The sequence below is a fragment of the Marmota flaviventris genome, chromosome 4, assembly GCF_047511675.1.
Source record: "Marmota flaviventris isolate mMarFla1 chromosome 4, mMarFla1.hap1, whole genome shotgun sequence".
Classification (NCBI taxonomy): domain Eukaryota; kingdom Metazoa; phylum Chordata; class Mammalia; order Rodentia; family Sciuridae; genus Marmota; species Marmota flaviventris.
Window position 1 is genome coordinate 87,954,253 of NC_092501.1, and position 16,824 is coordinate 87,971,076.

The window sequence follows — 16,824 nt, forward strand, 5'->3', positions numbered from 1 at the left end:
GGGCAGCCTGTTAGAGCAGGAAAGTTAACTTGGCCAAGCCATGATAAATATGATAGTACATAATGGTGGTCACACCCTTGGTATCACCCAGTCATCAGAGGTTAAGGGTAGGAAGAAGCTACACAGAGCAGCTGGGCCAGCCTGGATAGGATCTGGTTGGGCTGATGATGGAAAGAGTGTTTGACACTTGGGAAGGGCATAAGCAAAGACCCTAGACCAAGAACACACATAGGCATGTAGGATGTTAAGGAGACCAGTATGGCTGAGAGAGCCAACATACTTGGGGATCAGTAGGAGAAAGTTGGAAGGCTCTAGAATATAGATTAAGTATCCCTTATCTGAAATGCCTGGGACAAGAACATTCCAAATTTTGAAGTGTTTTAGATTTTGGAATATTTGCATTGACTTTATCAGTTGAGTATGCCTAATCCTAAAATGCCAAATCTGAAGTGCTCTAAAACTCAAAACTTTTTGAGCTACACATTTGCGCTCAAAAATTTTCAGATTTCTCCCAGCCATAGTGATTCATACCTGTAATCACAGTGACTCCATAGGCAGAGAGGCAGGAGAATTACAAGTTTAAGGCCATCATTGGCAAATTAGCAAGAACTTGTCTCAAAATAAGAAATAAAAAGGGCTGGGGATGTGGCTCAGTGATAGTGCTCCTGAGTTCCATTCCAAGTATCATCAAAAAAAAAAAAAAAAAAAAAAAAGCTTCAGATTTCTGGAGCAAGTTTGAATTTCAGATTTTAGGGTCAGGGATGCTCAACTTATAGTTGGTTTATAGAGAACTGTGTTACTCTGAAGAACTGAATCCAGCGAAGATGGGTCAGAGAGGGGAGCAATGACAACATAGGACATGTAGCTAAACATGCGTGACAGGGCCTAGGATTGAGTGTAGGGAAATTCCTCTTTTGAGCAACAGCAGTTGAGAGTGGGGAGGTACCAGGTTTGCTCAGAAAGGTGGATACCCATCAAATTTTGTATGCCCAGAAGAGGAACTGCCTGGAATACCACTGAGCAGCTTAGTTACCATGCAAATGTAAGTGAGGTTTGAACCAGGAGGGAGCCTATCTGAAAGCACCCAAATCAAGTCCCACGAAGCCTGTGACATCTTTCCTTCTATGGCATAGATGTGTCCACAAAAGGGCTCTTGGAACCTGTAAGCTACTATTTAGATTGTTAAACTGATTGCTTCAGTGGAGGGTCTTTGCTTGTTAGAAAATTCCCAATTTCTAACCAGTATTTTTGCTTTTAAATTAGTTTTAAAAAATTAAAAAGAAAATCTAAACTAAATCAAATTGTTCAGAAATTACTTCTTATATTCTTTGACAAGACTTTTCCCACATCTGTTCAATTTTAAACTATCCAATGGGTAAGATTACTCCTGATTCACTTTCTTCTACACTAAACACAGCAAAATACTCTTGACTAGCAGGATGATCAATAACTTGAATAATGACATTTTTTCCATCATCCCTATTGTCTCATCCAGGTACTGTTTGCTTTTACTTGTTTAATCAAAGACAAAGAGCATATTTAAAGTAAATCCAAACTTTATTGCCAAAATTAATCTCTTGTTGCTTTTATGAAGTATTTTAACCAAAACTAATGTTAATTAAAAGCAAATCATATAATCCAAGTTAACCATCTTCAGAATTTTGTTTCTTCATTTTTCAGTCATTCCACTGGCATCTACGTGAATGGGGGGAAATAATCTTGAATAAGTTGGGCAGGTAGTCTTAAGTAGTCAAGAACCATTGATAAGCTTTGAGGATCCAGAGTTTCCCAGGCCAGAAAGGAGAAGTTGAGTGCCTAGCTCCCATCCTCAGTCCTTCAGTTGTCAGTTATCTTTGTCTGGACAGGAAATAGGATGAAAGAGGAGGAGGCTTCATGCTCCTGAAAGGCCCTGGGACATTCAGCAATTGCAAAAGACTGCCATGTCCACCCCAGCACAGAGAAGTCACTAGCCTACATGTTGTGACATCCACATTTCTCTCGGGCACCTTTTATAGGAGTTAAAGCACCTTTTACTCACCTTCCTCAGCACCGTGAGGTGAGTGGAAGGTGCTGACAGGATTGGCATGTGGTGTCAGTGCAGAGTATTTTGGTGTGGGCTTCCTAGACTAAAGTCAACAAAAGGGGCTGTGGGTGGACATCACACATGAAAGGCTCAGGAAGATGGGTATTAACGCAGCCATTCTCTCTATTCTGAACATTCTTCCTTTCATTTTGTGTGTGTGTGTGTGTGTGACTTTCTTCATCTACTTCATCTCTCTGAGGTGATGACTCCAGAATTCTGGTGTACAGGAGTTTAGATATAACAGTATGGCCCCTAGAGCATGTTAGTGAAGGACTGTCTGGAAGTTGCATTTCATCTCAATACTTACTGTTACTTAGAATCTGTGTCAGCCATCAGTCAAAGCAGGAGAGGGTTCTACTGATACTTTAGCCACACTCTACAAAGTCTTCCCTTTTTTTTCCTTCCTGAGCTCAGTTTGGGGAGCATGATGGACTGGTGGATGTGATGGAGGTCTCCTTAGCCCCCCAGTGCTCTGCTCTGTGAATGATGCTCTCTGGAAGGGGGCAGCCTGCCTGCAGACAGTACAGCCAGAAAAAGAGGCATTGTTTTTAGGATGCATGGCCCCAAACATGTATCTGGTCCACCACTGAGCTCCAGTGCTGCCTAGAATTAGATCAGGGCCTGCTTCCTTCTGTAAAGTACCAGGAGGCTCCCCCAGCCACCTTTGCCCACACTTGTGTCTTTTCTGATGCACCCTTCTGTCTGACACACAAACCATTTGCCCTTGTGTTGGTTGTCATGTACATATTTAGTTTATGGGCTTGCTGCTTTTAAGAGCAGGTGTGTTTCTGTGCATTTCTTTGTATATCTGTATGGTACTGCTTGGTCCAAGCTTGGTGCTGCTGCTGCCCAGAGAATGCCTTTTAGCTCTCTCTGTGAGATGAGAGGACCAACTACAGAAAGTAGCAAAACACAAAAATAGAGGTATTCAATACTCTCCACCACTCATCTTTAGCCTGCGTTTTCATCCTGGGAAGGGGAAAAGGAATCTGCCCCCTCCTCTGCTGTATGTGGATGAATTGTCAATGGTCTGGCTGTCTCCTGGGAGGGCTGGTTGCCTCTCCTATGGGGCTGACTGGTTCCATGTGCCCAGAGAGGGTGAAGGAAGCCTGTGTTGGCGCGCTGTGCTATCTGCAATCACATGCACCAGGCTCTGTTTCAGATACCCGACAGGAGGAAGAATGCTCCCCTTGTGCCTGGCCCAGCCTAGGCTCCTACAGAGCCTGGCAGCTGCAGCCCCTCTCTGTACCTCCGGCCACGCGCACCCTGCCTGGGCTGAGCACAGGGACCATCCCCGGAAACTTTGGAGAAACTGCCTCCTTTTCTGAGTGTTTGTCTTCCAAATTCCTGGGGGATGTGTCTCCTAGTCTGCCTCACAGTCTTATAGCAGAAGGGCCCATCAGAAAGGAAAGTGTTTAAGATAGTGTGTTTGTCCCTTAACCTTTCTAAGCAGGAGCCCTTTGACTCACTCCTCTCCTCTTTCTCTATTGCTTGAAACATAAGGGGCCCCATCACTGTTGATAACTATGCAGTTCTGTGCTCAAATTCTCTTTTCTCTCTTCTTGTGAATGCATTTCTTTTTCAGGTGTTTTGTCATTAGATACTGAATCTAAGGGCCTTTCCAAAGATACACCCACCCCGACCCAGACCATTTGGGATAGGTGGGCCCAATCAGCCAGAGCAACACTCCCCAGAGCATCTCCTTGACCCTTCTTCTCTCTCCCTCTCCCAAGGTGAATCCTCCATATTATGTCCCACTGGTCGAGCTGGTCCCTCACCCAGAGACGGCCCCTGCAACAATGGACAGAACCCACGCCTTGATGAAGAAGATTGGACAGTCCCCTGTGCGAGTCCTGAAGGAGATTGACGGCTTTGTCCTGAACCGCTTACAGTATGCAATCATCAGTGAGGCCTGGAGGCTGGTGGAGGTGCATGTGCCCTGCCCCCCTACCCCCCACTTTCCACAGTTGAGCAGGACAGCAGAAGTGACTTCCTCAGACACCCTGGGAGCTGGGAAAGTCAAAGGGCACTCGATGCTGCTTGCTCTATTCCAGAGACGCAGGGCAAGCTTTGGAAATCAAATGTCACATTGCAGTTCATTGTCTGTTCAAAAGATTTCTCTCTTACAGTCAGTCATTTGATATCGGGACACTATGAAAGACCTCTCTCCTGCCCTTTCATAGCATTTCCACATAATTACCCGGGTGAGACACACTGCATTTTCCCACAGACTCATGTTTTATCCCCTCACTGAGTGTTAAAATTTTTCAGGAGGAAAAAAAATGACATTTTGCGCAAGGTAAACTTGTACTCCCTGAAGAAACACAACTTATTTCAAGAATTTGGAGAAGAAATTAAATAAGCATAAAACTTGTTAGTAATAGGAAATATATATATTATATGTATTGACCACATCCATCCACTGGTCCTATATTTGTGGACTCAAGTAACTGTGGATCAAAAATATTAAAAAAACTAGGTCTGTTTTGAACATGTATAGTTTTTTTTTCCTTGTAATTATTCCCTCAACAATGAACTCGAACATCTGTTTATATAGTATTTACATGGAATTACAAATCACTTAGAGATAGTTTAAAGTATGCAGGAGGATGTTTGTAAGTTCTATGTGAATACTATGCCATTTTATATATGAGACTCAGATTTTGGTATCTGCACAGGTCCTGGAACAAATCCCCATGGATACTGAGGGACAACTGAACATTGTTTAATAAAAGGATTTTTACATGTGAGTCCCTACACACCTAGCTGTGTACATTACCATGCCCATTTATGTGAGGATCCATGATCCCTGGCAGGGGAGAGTCAGGGCTGCCCTAGGACATGGAGAGTCAGGCCATCTGGCCTTTGCCTAGCTTCTACATGGGTCAAGCAAACTGTGCCCACACCAGTTTCTTAGAAACATGGTAGAGTATGTAAGGGTTTGCCCAATCCTCAGGCAGGGAGGGCTGTGCTCGGCTTGAACCATCTGCACCTGGCTTGGCCCCTCAGTTCCTTGTTGTGACTTGCAGGGCTGCACACCAAACCTCACCTGAGACAGGAACCAGGAAGCCACCTGTGTCTCAGCTTCCTTGAGTGTTGTTTTTTAGCTTCCCAGCAGTTCCTTCAGATTTCAGCAGAGGTGCATGTTGTACGTGACCCTCCCACTCCTTGCTCCTGGTGTTTGGTCAGATCCCTGAAACATTCATCATCTGACAGCCCCATGCACCTGGCACACAATGGGCTCAGTGCTGCAACTCACTGAGTAAATTTGCTTAATGCTCCCACACCTGGAAGATTCAGTGCTGGGATTTCCATTGCTACATTGGCTATTTTAATTTTTTAGTACTTGTAGAATATTCTCAGATATCAGTCAGTGTTAGAGCATTTTAAAGAAACACTGAACTTCAAGTACCCACTTTGAGATCTATTTAAAATATCCCCACTTACCTAGAATAGGACAACAATTTAATGGACCACAAGAAGAGTTCAATACTGCAGTAAAACATTTGCATGGTGGGGGCAGCAATTTAAAATTTTTACTTGCAAGGTATTTTAGTGTCTTGCTGTCTCCCATCTGAAAGGTGAACCAACTCTAGGAGGAATTTGGAGACTGTGGTCAGAGAACTGGGCAGGAGGCATACACAAAGATTTTTTTTTTTTTAAATTTTTAACCAGAACTGGTTTCAGTTTGGAAGGTCCCAGCAAAATTTTGGTGTCTCCTTTTACTATTGGAGGAGGGCAGACTGGAGGGGAAGTTGAGTTACTGTTTTGGAAGTTCTTGTTGGTTTGTTTTATCCACCATTCATTGAATTGTCCTGTTTCCATGGGTTCACGGCAGACTGCATATAGTTGTATTATTGGCTTGTAGAATGTTCTCACTCTTAGTTTTCAGGGATGATATAACTCCTGAGAAAGTAAATTCAGCATGTGGCTCTGCATTGCCTGCTATGGGGACTCATGCCTGGAGTCCACACAAGGAAGTGAATGTTACATCTGACAGGATATAGTTGGTTCCAATATAAGACGCAGCCAACAAAAATGAGAAAGTTAAGGAAGTGTGAATAAAACCCAAAGACTTGCTTTTCAGGAAAGTCTAGAAGATAATCTTTTATTCAAAAACAAAAATGATCTGCAGATAGTTAGGATTAAGGCCGATTTAGAAACTATAGGTGCATCTCTCTAGGATGTGGGGAGGGGTAGGTTGGGAGTACAGCACGGGCAGCTTTCAGCTTCCATGGGGGTGAGGTGCACAGAGAAGGGTATGGAAGAAGACTGGGACCTCTGACATTGTACCTACTTTGATCATCTGTGCACAGTGGCAGCTCCCTGGCTGGCTACCCAAGAACTCTAGCAGATATGGGAAGACATGTTTACCTACTCCTGAAGCAGCTGCTGATATGGGCTTCTGAGGGTCCACATGGATGCCGCCTTTTCTGTAAGGCTCCAGGGTTTTGAAACATGCCAGGGCCATGTTTCATCTCAAGGTTCCCCAAGATCAATCTTCTCCATAATTATTGTGCCAGCTTCAGAGTGTCTTTCACTTAGAAGGCAGCAGTGTACCTGGTGTTATACCCATTAGGTGGATTGATATAAGTATGATTGACTATTGTGTGAATTTCTTGCCAGAAAATCCATGCTGCTTATCTTCAGATTCTGCAAAGCAACAAAGGTTAGCAAATTTATCCAGAGCTACACCCTTCCCTGCTGCAAATCTGCATACGTGCTCTGAGCCAGGTCTAGGTGAGAGTTAAATGACACCCCTCTGACTCACAACTTCAGAGCCAGTTGAACTTGAATTTATGTTTTGGTATTTGTCAACAATTGAATTTGAACTTAGATTTGAGTTTTTCCCAATTTACTTCAAAACTTTTAAGAGCAACTTTAATATCAAAAAGTAGACCTAGGAATAGTTTTATAGTAAGACTGAAGACTTGTACACATTTTAGGTTCATAAGATCCATAAGCCTTGCAGACCCCCTCTACCCTCTGTACTAAGGATGGAACCCAGGGCCTCATGCATGCTGGGCAAACACTCTACCACTGAACTGTACCTCAGGCCCCTTTGCAGAGCTTCTTATTTTTGTAAGCAAGAACTGGGATAAGTTCCACTTGTAGCCAAAATTGCCTGACACTTGATACTGGACTGCAGAGAACAGAATGAGCTTTCAGACTGGGGAGTTGCCCCCTCCAGGACTCCACATGGATGCTGTCTCATTATTTCATAAAGCAAGTTGAAAATGGACAGGGTCTTTTATACTTGACCCAAGCTTGGTGCATCCATCAGTTAGAGCTAGGGTGCTTTTCAAGGTAAGAAAGGTACCAGGTGACTTAGCTAGGGCGTAAAGGGAGTCAGTTAGAAATGGACCTGTGAGCCTTTGGGAGGAATGTTGTTCTCTGACATCTTTGTGTGAATAGCTCTTAGCAAATCAAATTCAAGTGTGAATTTCCCAGGGTCTGACCCTAAGATGGGATCTGGGCTCGAGGAGGACAGGCAGTGGGCTTGGCTTGAATGAGGGTTTGCGTTTCCGCCCAGCATGGTCATGTCTTTGTGTAGATGTGGAAGGAGCAGAGGAAGATGCATTGCCGTTCACTCACAGGGAATTACATTGATTGATTAATGTTGAATCAGCCTTGCCCAGAATAAATCTCATTTGCTCATGGTATATCATTCTTTTCTTAAATTTAAGTTTTTGGTTTTAATTGACAATAATTGTGTACACTTATGTGGTACACTATGATGGTTTGATATATGTTTGATACATTTTGGAATAATGATATCAAGCTATCACATCCATCACTTCACACACATCTTTTTGTAATGAGAACGTACGTATAACTTCTATTCTTTTAGCAGTTTTGAAATACATAATACAATGTTAATAGCTATGATCATCATGCTGTACAGTAGGTCTTGAAAACTTATTCCTCTTAATTGAAACTTCATGCCTTGAACAGTGTCTCTACATCCCTCCTCCCTAGGTAACTTACCTTTCTACTCTCTGCTTTATGAGTTCATCTCTTTGGTTTTTTTTTTTTAACTTTTTTTTTTTTAGTTGTTGATAGAACTTTTCGAACCCAGTGCCTCACACATACTAGGCAAGTGCTCCACCACGAGCCACAAGCCCAGCCCCAGTGTTTGGTTTTTGGGTACTGGAGATTGAGCCAAAAAGGGGCACTTATCCACTGAGTCACATCCCCAGATCATTTTTATTTTGAGACAAGGTCTCACTAAGTTGATCAGGATCTCGCTAAGATACCGAGGCTTGTTTTGAATTTGTGATCCTCCTTCCTTGGCCTCCTGAGCTGCTGGGATTAGACATGCACCACTGTGCCTGGCAGTTCACCACATGTAAGTGAGATTATATAGTGTTTTTTGTGCCCAGCTTATTTCCTTTAGCATAATGTCCTCCAGGTCTCTACATGTATGCATATGATTGCAGAGACAGAATTTTTTTTTAAGGCTGGATAATAGTCTATCATGAACATATACCACATTTTCTTTATCCATTCATCTACTGATGACACTTAAGTTGAATCTTGATTATTGTGCATATGCTGCAATGAACATGAGAACACGGATATATTTTCAACATACTGAATTCAGTTCTTTTGGTTATGTGCCCAGAAGTGGGATTGTGGGTTCTATTTTTTAGTTTTTTGAGGCACCTCCATCCTGTTCTTCATAATGGCTATATTAATTTAAATTCTCACATGGTATGTCATTTGTTTTAGTCATTGCTGGGTTCAATTTGCTTATGTTTTGTTGAGAATTTGTTTGTATCCAAACTCATAGGAGATGTTATCTATAGGGATTTGTTTGTTTGTTTTTGGTACTATCTTTTTTTTTTTAACTTTAATATCAAGGAAGCACTGGCTGCATAAAGTGAGTTGGGAAACTTCCTTGTCTTTTCCGGAAGAGATTACACAGATTAATTCTTCTTAATTGTTTCTTAATTTATCTTGTTAGGTAGACTTCTGCAGTGAAACCCCATGGCCCTGGAGAATTATTTTTTGGGAACTTTTAAATTAAAAACTCAACTTCTTTAATAACTATAGAACTATTCAGCTTGTCTGTTTCATTTTGATTAAATTTGAATGGTTTGTGGTTATTGACAAATTGGTTCATTTCTTCTAAGGTATTGAATTTATGAGTATAATGTTGCTGGTAGTACTCCTTTTATCCATTTAATGGATATGTGGTATATAGTGATATCCTTGGTTTTGTTCCTGAAATTGGTGATTTTTGTCTGTTTTTTTGTTTTGTTGGGGTTTTTTTTTTTGTCATATTGCTAGAAATTTATCAATTTTATTGATTTTTTTAGAATAACAACTGCATTAGTCAGCTTACATTACTGTAACAAAATACCCAAGATTACCAATTTAAAAAGAGGAAAGGTTTATTTTATTTATTTTTATCTTTTATTGATTTTATTTTTTTAAGGAAAGGTTTATTTTAGCTCACAGTTTTGGAGGTTTCAGACCACAGTTGATGGGTTCTATTGCTTTTGGTCCTATAGCAAGGCAGCATATCACAACAAGAGCATATAGCAGAGGAGGTCCATTCACTTCATAGTGGTTGAGTGCAAAAAAAAGGAAGAACAAGGTGTAGGGTCCTGATACTCCCATATGAGGCCACCTCCAGTGACCAGAAGACCTCCCACTTGGCCTCACCTCTTAAAGGTTCCACCACCTTCCAATAGCAGCAAATTGTGGACTAAGTTTTTACCACATGGGCCTTTGGGGATCATTTAAGATCCAAAGTACAGCAAAAATCTTTTTTATTTCATTGACTTTTTTCTCACTTTTTCCCCTCTGTTTTAAATCGCAGGGACTAACTTAGGGCATATTTGAATCCTGGCAGTCAAGCATCAAACAGAAATTTCAAGGAAGACAGGGGTGGGAGGGAGGACTTCCCATTGTCACATCCATGTGGGGGATCATGAAAGTGACACCAAATTGCAGCATCATTTCTAGATCAGAAAGAGAGGAATAAGAAGCACTATTCTACTATCCTGTCTGGTCTTTGTGCATCCTAGGCTATGGTATACTGACTTGCCATCACCCATTCACTATCCATCTCTATCCACACAGCCCTGTAAGCACCTCAGATCTTCTGGAGTAAAATGAGCACCCAGTGTCCAAGGGAATGAAGGATGTAGGGTCTGTTGTATTGTCTCATAGGTGTTCGGTCCCTTTTCTCCTCTTTAGTTTGCCTTCAGATTTGAGATAGGGCATCCCTTTGCACACTGGGAAATGCCAGCTAGGCATGTCTGAGTATTGTCTAGTAGTACTTATTCCCCTGAAAAAGTCAGAGTCACTAGGTCATAAGATCCTGCTCATCAGGAGTACAATTTCAAGTTCATATTCCGAAGACATTAACACAGTGAGGGAAATTGTGTTGTGATGAAAAACCTGGATAAAAGCTGAGTTTGTTGTCTATAAATTCTTACCCTGTTGGGATGGATAGGTGGAGGAATAGGAACAGGTGAACAGGAGACAAATGCCTACAGATTTATTACCATGCACAGGAACACAGGACAGTGTGTGCCCAATACTTCCATGAGGTTAGGATGCTTAATACCCTTCTTCACAGGAGAGAGGGAAAAGGGGGAATATGGGCCATTTTTGAGGTACAGTAAGTGATTTGTAGGGGAATGAATGGCCTGGGAGACAAATAGTGATCTGTAAACAATCCTCTTTGAAAGCTGACTAGGCACAGGAGACAGATAATAGCTTGTGACAGTCTCTCCAGGTGCAGTCTCTCCATCTTTGTTCCTGTGATGAGTCTAGTTAATGAAAAAATGTGTGTGGGCTGCGGGGAAGAGGGGCTATTGACCAAAGGCAGTTGTTTTCTTCTTTAGCAAGCCCAGTTTTCAGGCAGATAAGGGAATATCAGAGTGAAGCCTCTTCTGGCATCTACTGATACCTAGGACCAGTACCAGGGTAGCATATTGTGAGATGTTCCCTGTGCCCCTTTATCCCTGAGCTGCAGAAATTCAGTTCTTAGCTTTTTGACCTGCCAGGGAGGGTGTAGTCTGCATTACCTGGATAAGACTTCTTGGGATTCAAGAATTTTGTCACTGAGTTTCATTTCAGACACAAATGTCAACGTTGAAGGAATTATTCCAGTTTAATAAAGTGTGCCTCTAGGGTCATGTAGTCATATTGGCAGATGAAGCTTCTCTGGAAACTTCTTCATGGACTTCTGTTGAATATCATTGATGTGATGTTGCAGAAACTAGGAGTCAGCACAGGACACCATGGAGAATCGTCTGCTCATCATGGTCACCTCAGTCTGTGTAATGTTTCAAAATTTGAAAAGTACTTTCCTATCCATTTCACATGATTTCCAGATACTTTAAAATCAGCTCTTAACAAAGAGAGACACATTGTTATTTTTTCCTTTACATATTTATTTATAAAAAAATAAAATCACAGGAACAAAGATGCCCAAGAAGTTAAGTGCCTTGGTCTGCTCTCCACAGCCTGGTAGGGAATTCAGACCTGTTCTGCTGCATGTCTGCATTCATGAAGTCAGGATGATAATAAGCCTGATTTTTTTTATGGGGAAATGATGAGGATTAGGGGGGTTGTGTGTACAAAGAGCTCAGCCCAATGCCAGGCACAATGTTTATGATAATGTTGTTTTTTGAATCCATTATTCTTTTTTGTATGGAATGGCCATCACCAGTAACACTCTGAGCTGAAGTACTCACACCTTATCTAGGTAAGTGATGGCCATGAGAACAGAGTGGGCCTCTTGGGAGCTGATTAGAAATCAGCCTTCCAGCTGGGCTTGGTACATGCCTGTAATCCCAGCAGCTTGGGAGGCTGAGGCAGGATGAGAGAAAGTTCAAAGCCAGCCTCAGCAACTTAGTGAGGCCCTGAGTAACTCAGTGAGATCCTGTCTCTAAATAAAAAACAAAAAATTGCTAGGGATGTGGCTCAGCAGTGAAGTACCCCTGGGTGTTCACTTCCCAGTACCAAAAGAAAAAAAGAAATGCAGCCTTTTACAGTTCTGCTCCAGACCTGCAGAATCAGAATCTGCATCATAAAAAGCCAGGAGATTCTCATGTATTCCATGGTTGGAGAAGTCCTGGTTTATGTGACTTTCCTGAGGTCTGGGCATCAAGTCTTAATGTACTATGTTTCATCTGTTCCAAGACAAATTTTTTTCAGGAGTCCTTTTTCCCTGAACTCAACCTACATATTACAGTTGACAATGTATATTAGTTGTATTGGTAGCATTTTTTTTCTTCCTTAATGGGACATTTAATACTAGTTTAGTTTTCAGTTGATGGAGTCTTCATTTCAATGAGATGTAGTATATTTCACCTCCTTTGGTGTTTGCCTTTCCCCTCTATTTTTCTTTACCTACATATCAGGGACTATTGTTTCTGGTTCTCTTGATCTCTTTAACCTGTCTGTAATTCAGTGAAGTGGGGTCACTCAGCTTTCTGCAATATGTAAAAGTGTGGGCACCTGTATACCAGGTGTTCTGGGCTTATGCTAGCCAGGTGAGCCAGTAACCTGCATGTTGTGAATTGTTATGCATACGTTAAAATGTGAATTAGAAAGCTTCTTTACAGATGAGGTGACACAACAGGGAACTAAGGGGGTGAACATATTTTAGGTGGTGGGGAGATGCCTAAAATGTTTAAATTTACAGCTGTAATCACCTCTTAGATTTCTCTCATATGTGCTGTGTTCACATGGTGGTAGGTGGTCCTTTGATTTCTTCTGTATTTTATGTTTTTTTAGTTGTAGATGGACACAATACCTTTATTTATTTATTTTTATGTGGTGCTGAGAATTGAACTCAGTGCCTCACACAAGCTAGGCAAGCACTCTACCACTGGGCCACAACCCCAGCCCTCTTCTTTCTTTATATAAAACAATATTGGTCTGGGCCTCATTTTCTACGTTCACACAAATCCCCAGAAGTTTCCTTCTCATAAACCCAGCATTCTGATCAGGAAGCTATCTCAGTAAGCAGCCTGCATGCCCTGTCCTTTTGGACCATCTGGGTTTTACTGGGCATGGGGACTTTGCCTTGGTGACAGAAGAAATAAAACCAAATTAGTTGAGCATATAAACAGACAAAGCTTTTATGATGGCTTCTACCTGAGAAGAGACACTGCACTGATAGGATAGTGTCAGGCTGACTGTCAAGTCAAAAGATAGTTACTTTTATTCATTTGTGTGAAAGTGTGGTAGAAGCGAGCTAGAGTTTAGGAATGTTAATTGCCTGTAGGTACATTTCAAAAGGTGTTTTTTGTTTCCTGGGTGAAAACTTTAACCTTGAAGGAGTTTTCTGGTCATACTGGTGATAATTATCACATCTCATGTGGATGTGGCACCCTGTGTAAACATGTCTGTCTTGTGATAAGGATGAGTTGGGTAGCTGTTAAGAGAATACACAGGGGGAAGTGAAGAAAACAAATCATGGCAAATACGAAGTCAAGGGCCCTGAGAATCTTCTGTTTTGCTGACTCCTCAACAGTATGATCCTTTGGGTTGTTTGTCCTTGGAGAGTAACGGTGAGAGTGACCTGGTTTTAATGGTAAATCTGATTTCTAAGGCTGGTAAACCTTTGAGAGTGAGTGAAAGGGTCAGGAAGGACACATATTATGATATTAATAGCTAGCTAGTCGTGAGTTAAGGTAGGATAGTGGGGAAGAGTACACACCATGCTTGTAGTAGCTATGAGTTAAGGTCCAGGAATGCGTTTGCCCTTTGTCCCCATGGTGGTCCCTGACTGTTTGATGGAGAGGCTTTTTCTATAAACCAACCAGGACAGGAGGTGTGTGACATTTGCCAGTTACTCAGACATTTACTCTCTGGAATAACCACAGTACAAATCAAGGCTTCTGAGGGGGGAAAGCAGGCAGCAGGGCAGACTAGGCTCAATCCCCTTGTTTTTCAAACTTTGGGGTCAACAAAAGTGAGAGCAGTCTTGTGGCTTGAGGCAGCAGAGGCTTAACAAGAGAAAGCTTGTTCCAGGCAGCCATCTACAGGCCCTGGAAGGTGGGATGATGCTAGAAATGTTTCTTCAGAGGGAATACATGGGGAATGCCATGGGGTGCTTTGGGCTGTGGCTCACCTGGAATGTGCCCAGTGGGAAAAAGTTGAGGCTTGAGTAAAATATTACCGCACAGACACGGATGACATCTGTTTGTGTGCTTGGCAAGAAGAGTCATGTAGAGTGATGGGCCGGTATGTAAAGGGAAGTCAGAGGAGCCGAGAAAGACCCAAGCCCCAGCCTGTCACACCACACCCTCAGCTGGAGCGTTTTCTAATTTTTTTTAATCCAATTATAAGCCTTTTTTCTTTAATAATATATAGAGTGAAAAAATGATAATAAAAAAAGTGGCTGAGTAAGCCTCCATGGTTGCTTTGAGAGTTCTGGTTTTCTCTCTCAGAGCTGCTCTGAGCCTTACTTCCTCCCAGAAACAACCTTTGTTCCTGGTGTGTTCCTCCTTCCAGGCTCTGCAGGAGGGCTTTCCTCTGCTTCTTGCTCAACTGGCCCCTTGCATGCCCATCCTGCTTTCCTTCCTGCCCATCTGTCTGTTCCTTCTCTTCTGTGTGTCTGCCCACTGTTCCCAGTGCAGGTGCACCAGAGTTGCAACCTCCCACTTCCAGTGTGTCTGAAATTACCATGCCTTCCTTTTTTCTTTCTCACCCAGGCAAAATCCACCCAGCAAAGTATTTCCCAAGATATTTTTCTGCCACTGCTGCATTACATATTCCATCTCCCGAAAATACAACCCAGGAACTAATAGTCATGGGACTGTGGGAACCTAGGCACACTCACCTCTCCACCTCCTTCACACTCTTGGGCCCATTGTTCCTTCCTTCTCAAGCATTTTTCTTGTTCATCTCCCAGAGTCAGAGTAGTCAGTGTGTCTGTGGCAGCAAGTGTGTCACTAGAGGGTATCATGGGGTTTTCTTGGGTTTAACTCTTCTCGCTCTCACCTCATGAAGTTTGATGATGACTGTCCTGGGTCTGTGATGTCTGTCTTTTTTTTTAGTTCCATCACAATGGAATCCATATGATGCTTCTTAGCCCAGTGATGCAGCAGCATATCTTTTGGGACTATGGAGCTATTAGAGCCAATGTAACATCTATTCACTAGGACCAGTTGCTAGCTAACTGAAACCCATTTTCTTTTTGGATTCACACGCAGAGAGCTCCTTGAAAATGACCTGCTTTCCTCCGCTCAGAGGCATTAAGAGAAGAGAATGCTTTTTGTTGTTAGGGCAGCACTAAAAGGGCATTTCAGGGTTCCCAGAACCACGTCAGAGTCCACATTCAGGAGTCAGGGATTGTCCAGTGTTCAACACCAATACTGGGAGAGGCTTCATTACATAGAGAGGTCGTTCATGGATGAATGTAATCTGGCACCCTGAAAAGCTCAATGAAATACTTCACAAACTGAGTACTGCCAATGACATATTAAAAGGATATCCACCATGATCAGTAGTGTTTTTCCTAGGAATGCAAGGATAGTTCAACATACACAAATCTATAAATATGATAACATCACATTAAGAACATGAAGCATAAACCCATGTGATATCTCAGTAGATGCCAAAAAAAAAAAGCATTTGGCAAAATTCAACATCCCTCCATGATAAAAACTTTAAATGAATTATGTATGGAAGAAATGTGTTCTAACGCAAGAAAGGTCACATATGACAAAACCACAACTAACATAATAACTCATATATCATATGTCAACTCAAATCTCCACTGAGTAATTATGAAAGAAGGGGCAGGCAGAGACAAGGCTTGTGCTGTGCTCTGTTTTTATTTTGTGGGGAAGGAGTCGGGGCTTATAGTTTTTGATTCAAATCTCTTTGTAAAAAGTTTTATTCCCAAAGGACACCTCAGTTAAGGTACAGATTGAGCATCCCAATCTAAAATTCAAAGTGCAACAAAATCTGAAACTTTTTGAGAGTCGAGTTCAAAATGTTTCAGATTTCATTTTGGCTTTTGGATTTCTGGGTTAGGCATGCTCAACTGCTAAAGTCTATGCAAATACTCCAAAAATCTGAACACCTCTGAATCTAAAGTACTTCTGGTCCTCAGCATTTTGGATAAGGGATACTCAGTCTAAACCACTACCTTTGCTGAAAGGTAGTAAACTTACTCACATTCATGCAAAAGAGTGGATTATTTTTGTTGTTTTGTTTGCTTTTAAGGTCAAGGCCTTGCTTCACTTTCTTTCAGACTCTGCAGTGCTGCTGTTTTTCTCCCTAGAAGCATTGTCATACACACAGCATACAGAGAAAAAAGAACACCAGAGAATTATCACTGGAGCCCAAAGAGCTCTGGAACACCCCTTTTATTGGGAAAAAGTCTTCCTTTTTTTTCTCTTCTATTTTTTGGTCTGTTCCCATTTTAAAACTTTGAAGGAAGTTTAAAGAGTAAAATACCTATGTTTGCCCTTCCCCAAATCAAATGGCTTTCCTCTGAGTTTTTGTCTAGTTTTTATTATGAACACTTAGTTTTCATTCATTTGTAGTGGTTTCATGATATGTAACTTATTTTAAAAAATTCTTTTTTGGGGGCTTGTTTTGTGGTGGCTTCAGGTTTTCTGTGATGATAGTTCTGCCATGACCTCTGTCTATGTAGGCTGTTTCCTCTGAAGTCTTTTCATGGAATAATTCCCAGGGGACAGCTTGGCCTATCAGAGAGTAGCATTTTTATGACTTGATAGATGTGGCCAAAATGCCTC

General features: G+C 41.9%; 1 protein-coding gene across 1 annotated transcript in view; it reads left to right on the forward strand.

Moving 5' to 3' along the window:
* Cryl1 (crystallin lambda 1) overlaps window positions 1-16,824 on the forward strand; it is a 142,267-nt gene that overhangs the window by 110,058 nt on the left and 15,385 nt on the right. Inside the window, exon 5 of the mRNA XM_027941585.2 lies at window positions 3,817-4,011. Coding sequence (XP_027797386.1) covers window positions 3,817-4,011 — 195 coding nt within the window. The remainder of the gene's footprint in view (window positions 1-3,816; window positions 4,012-16,824) is intronic.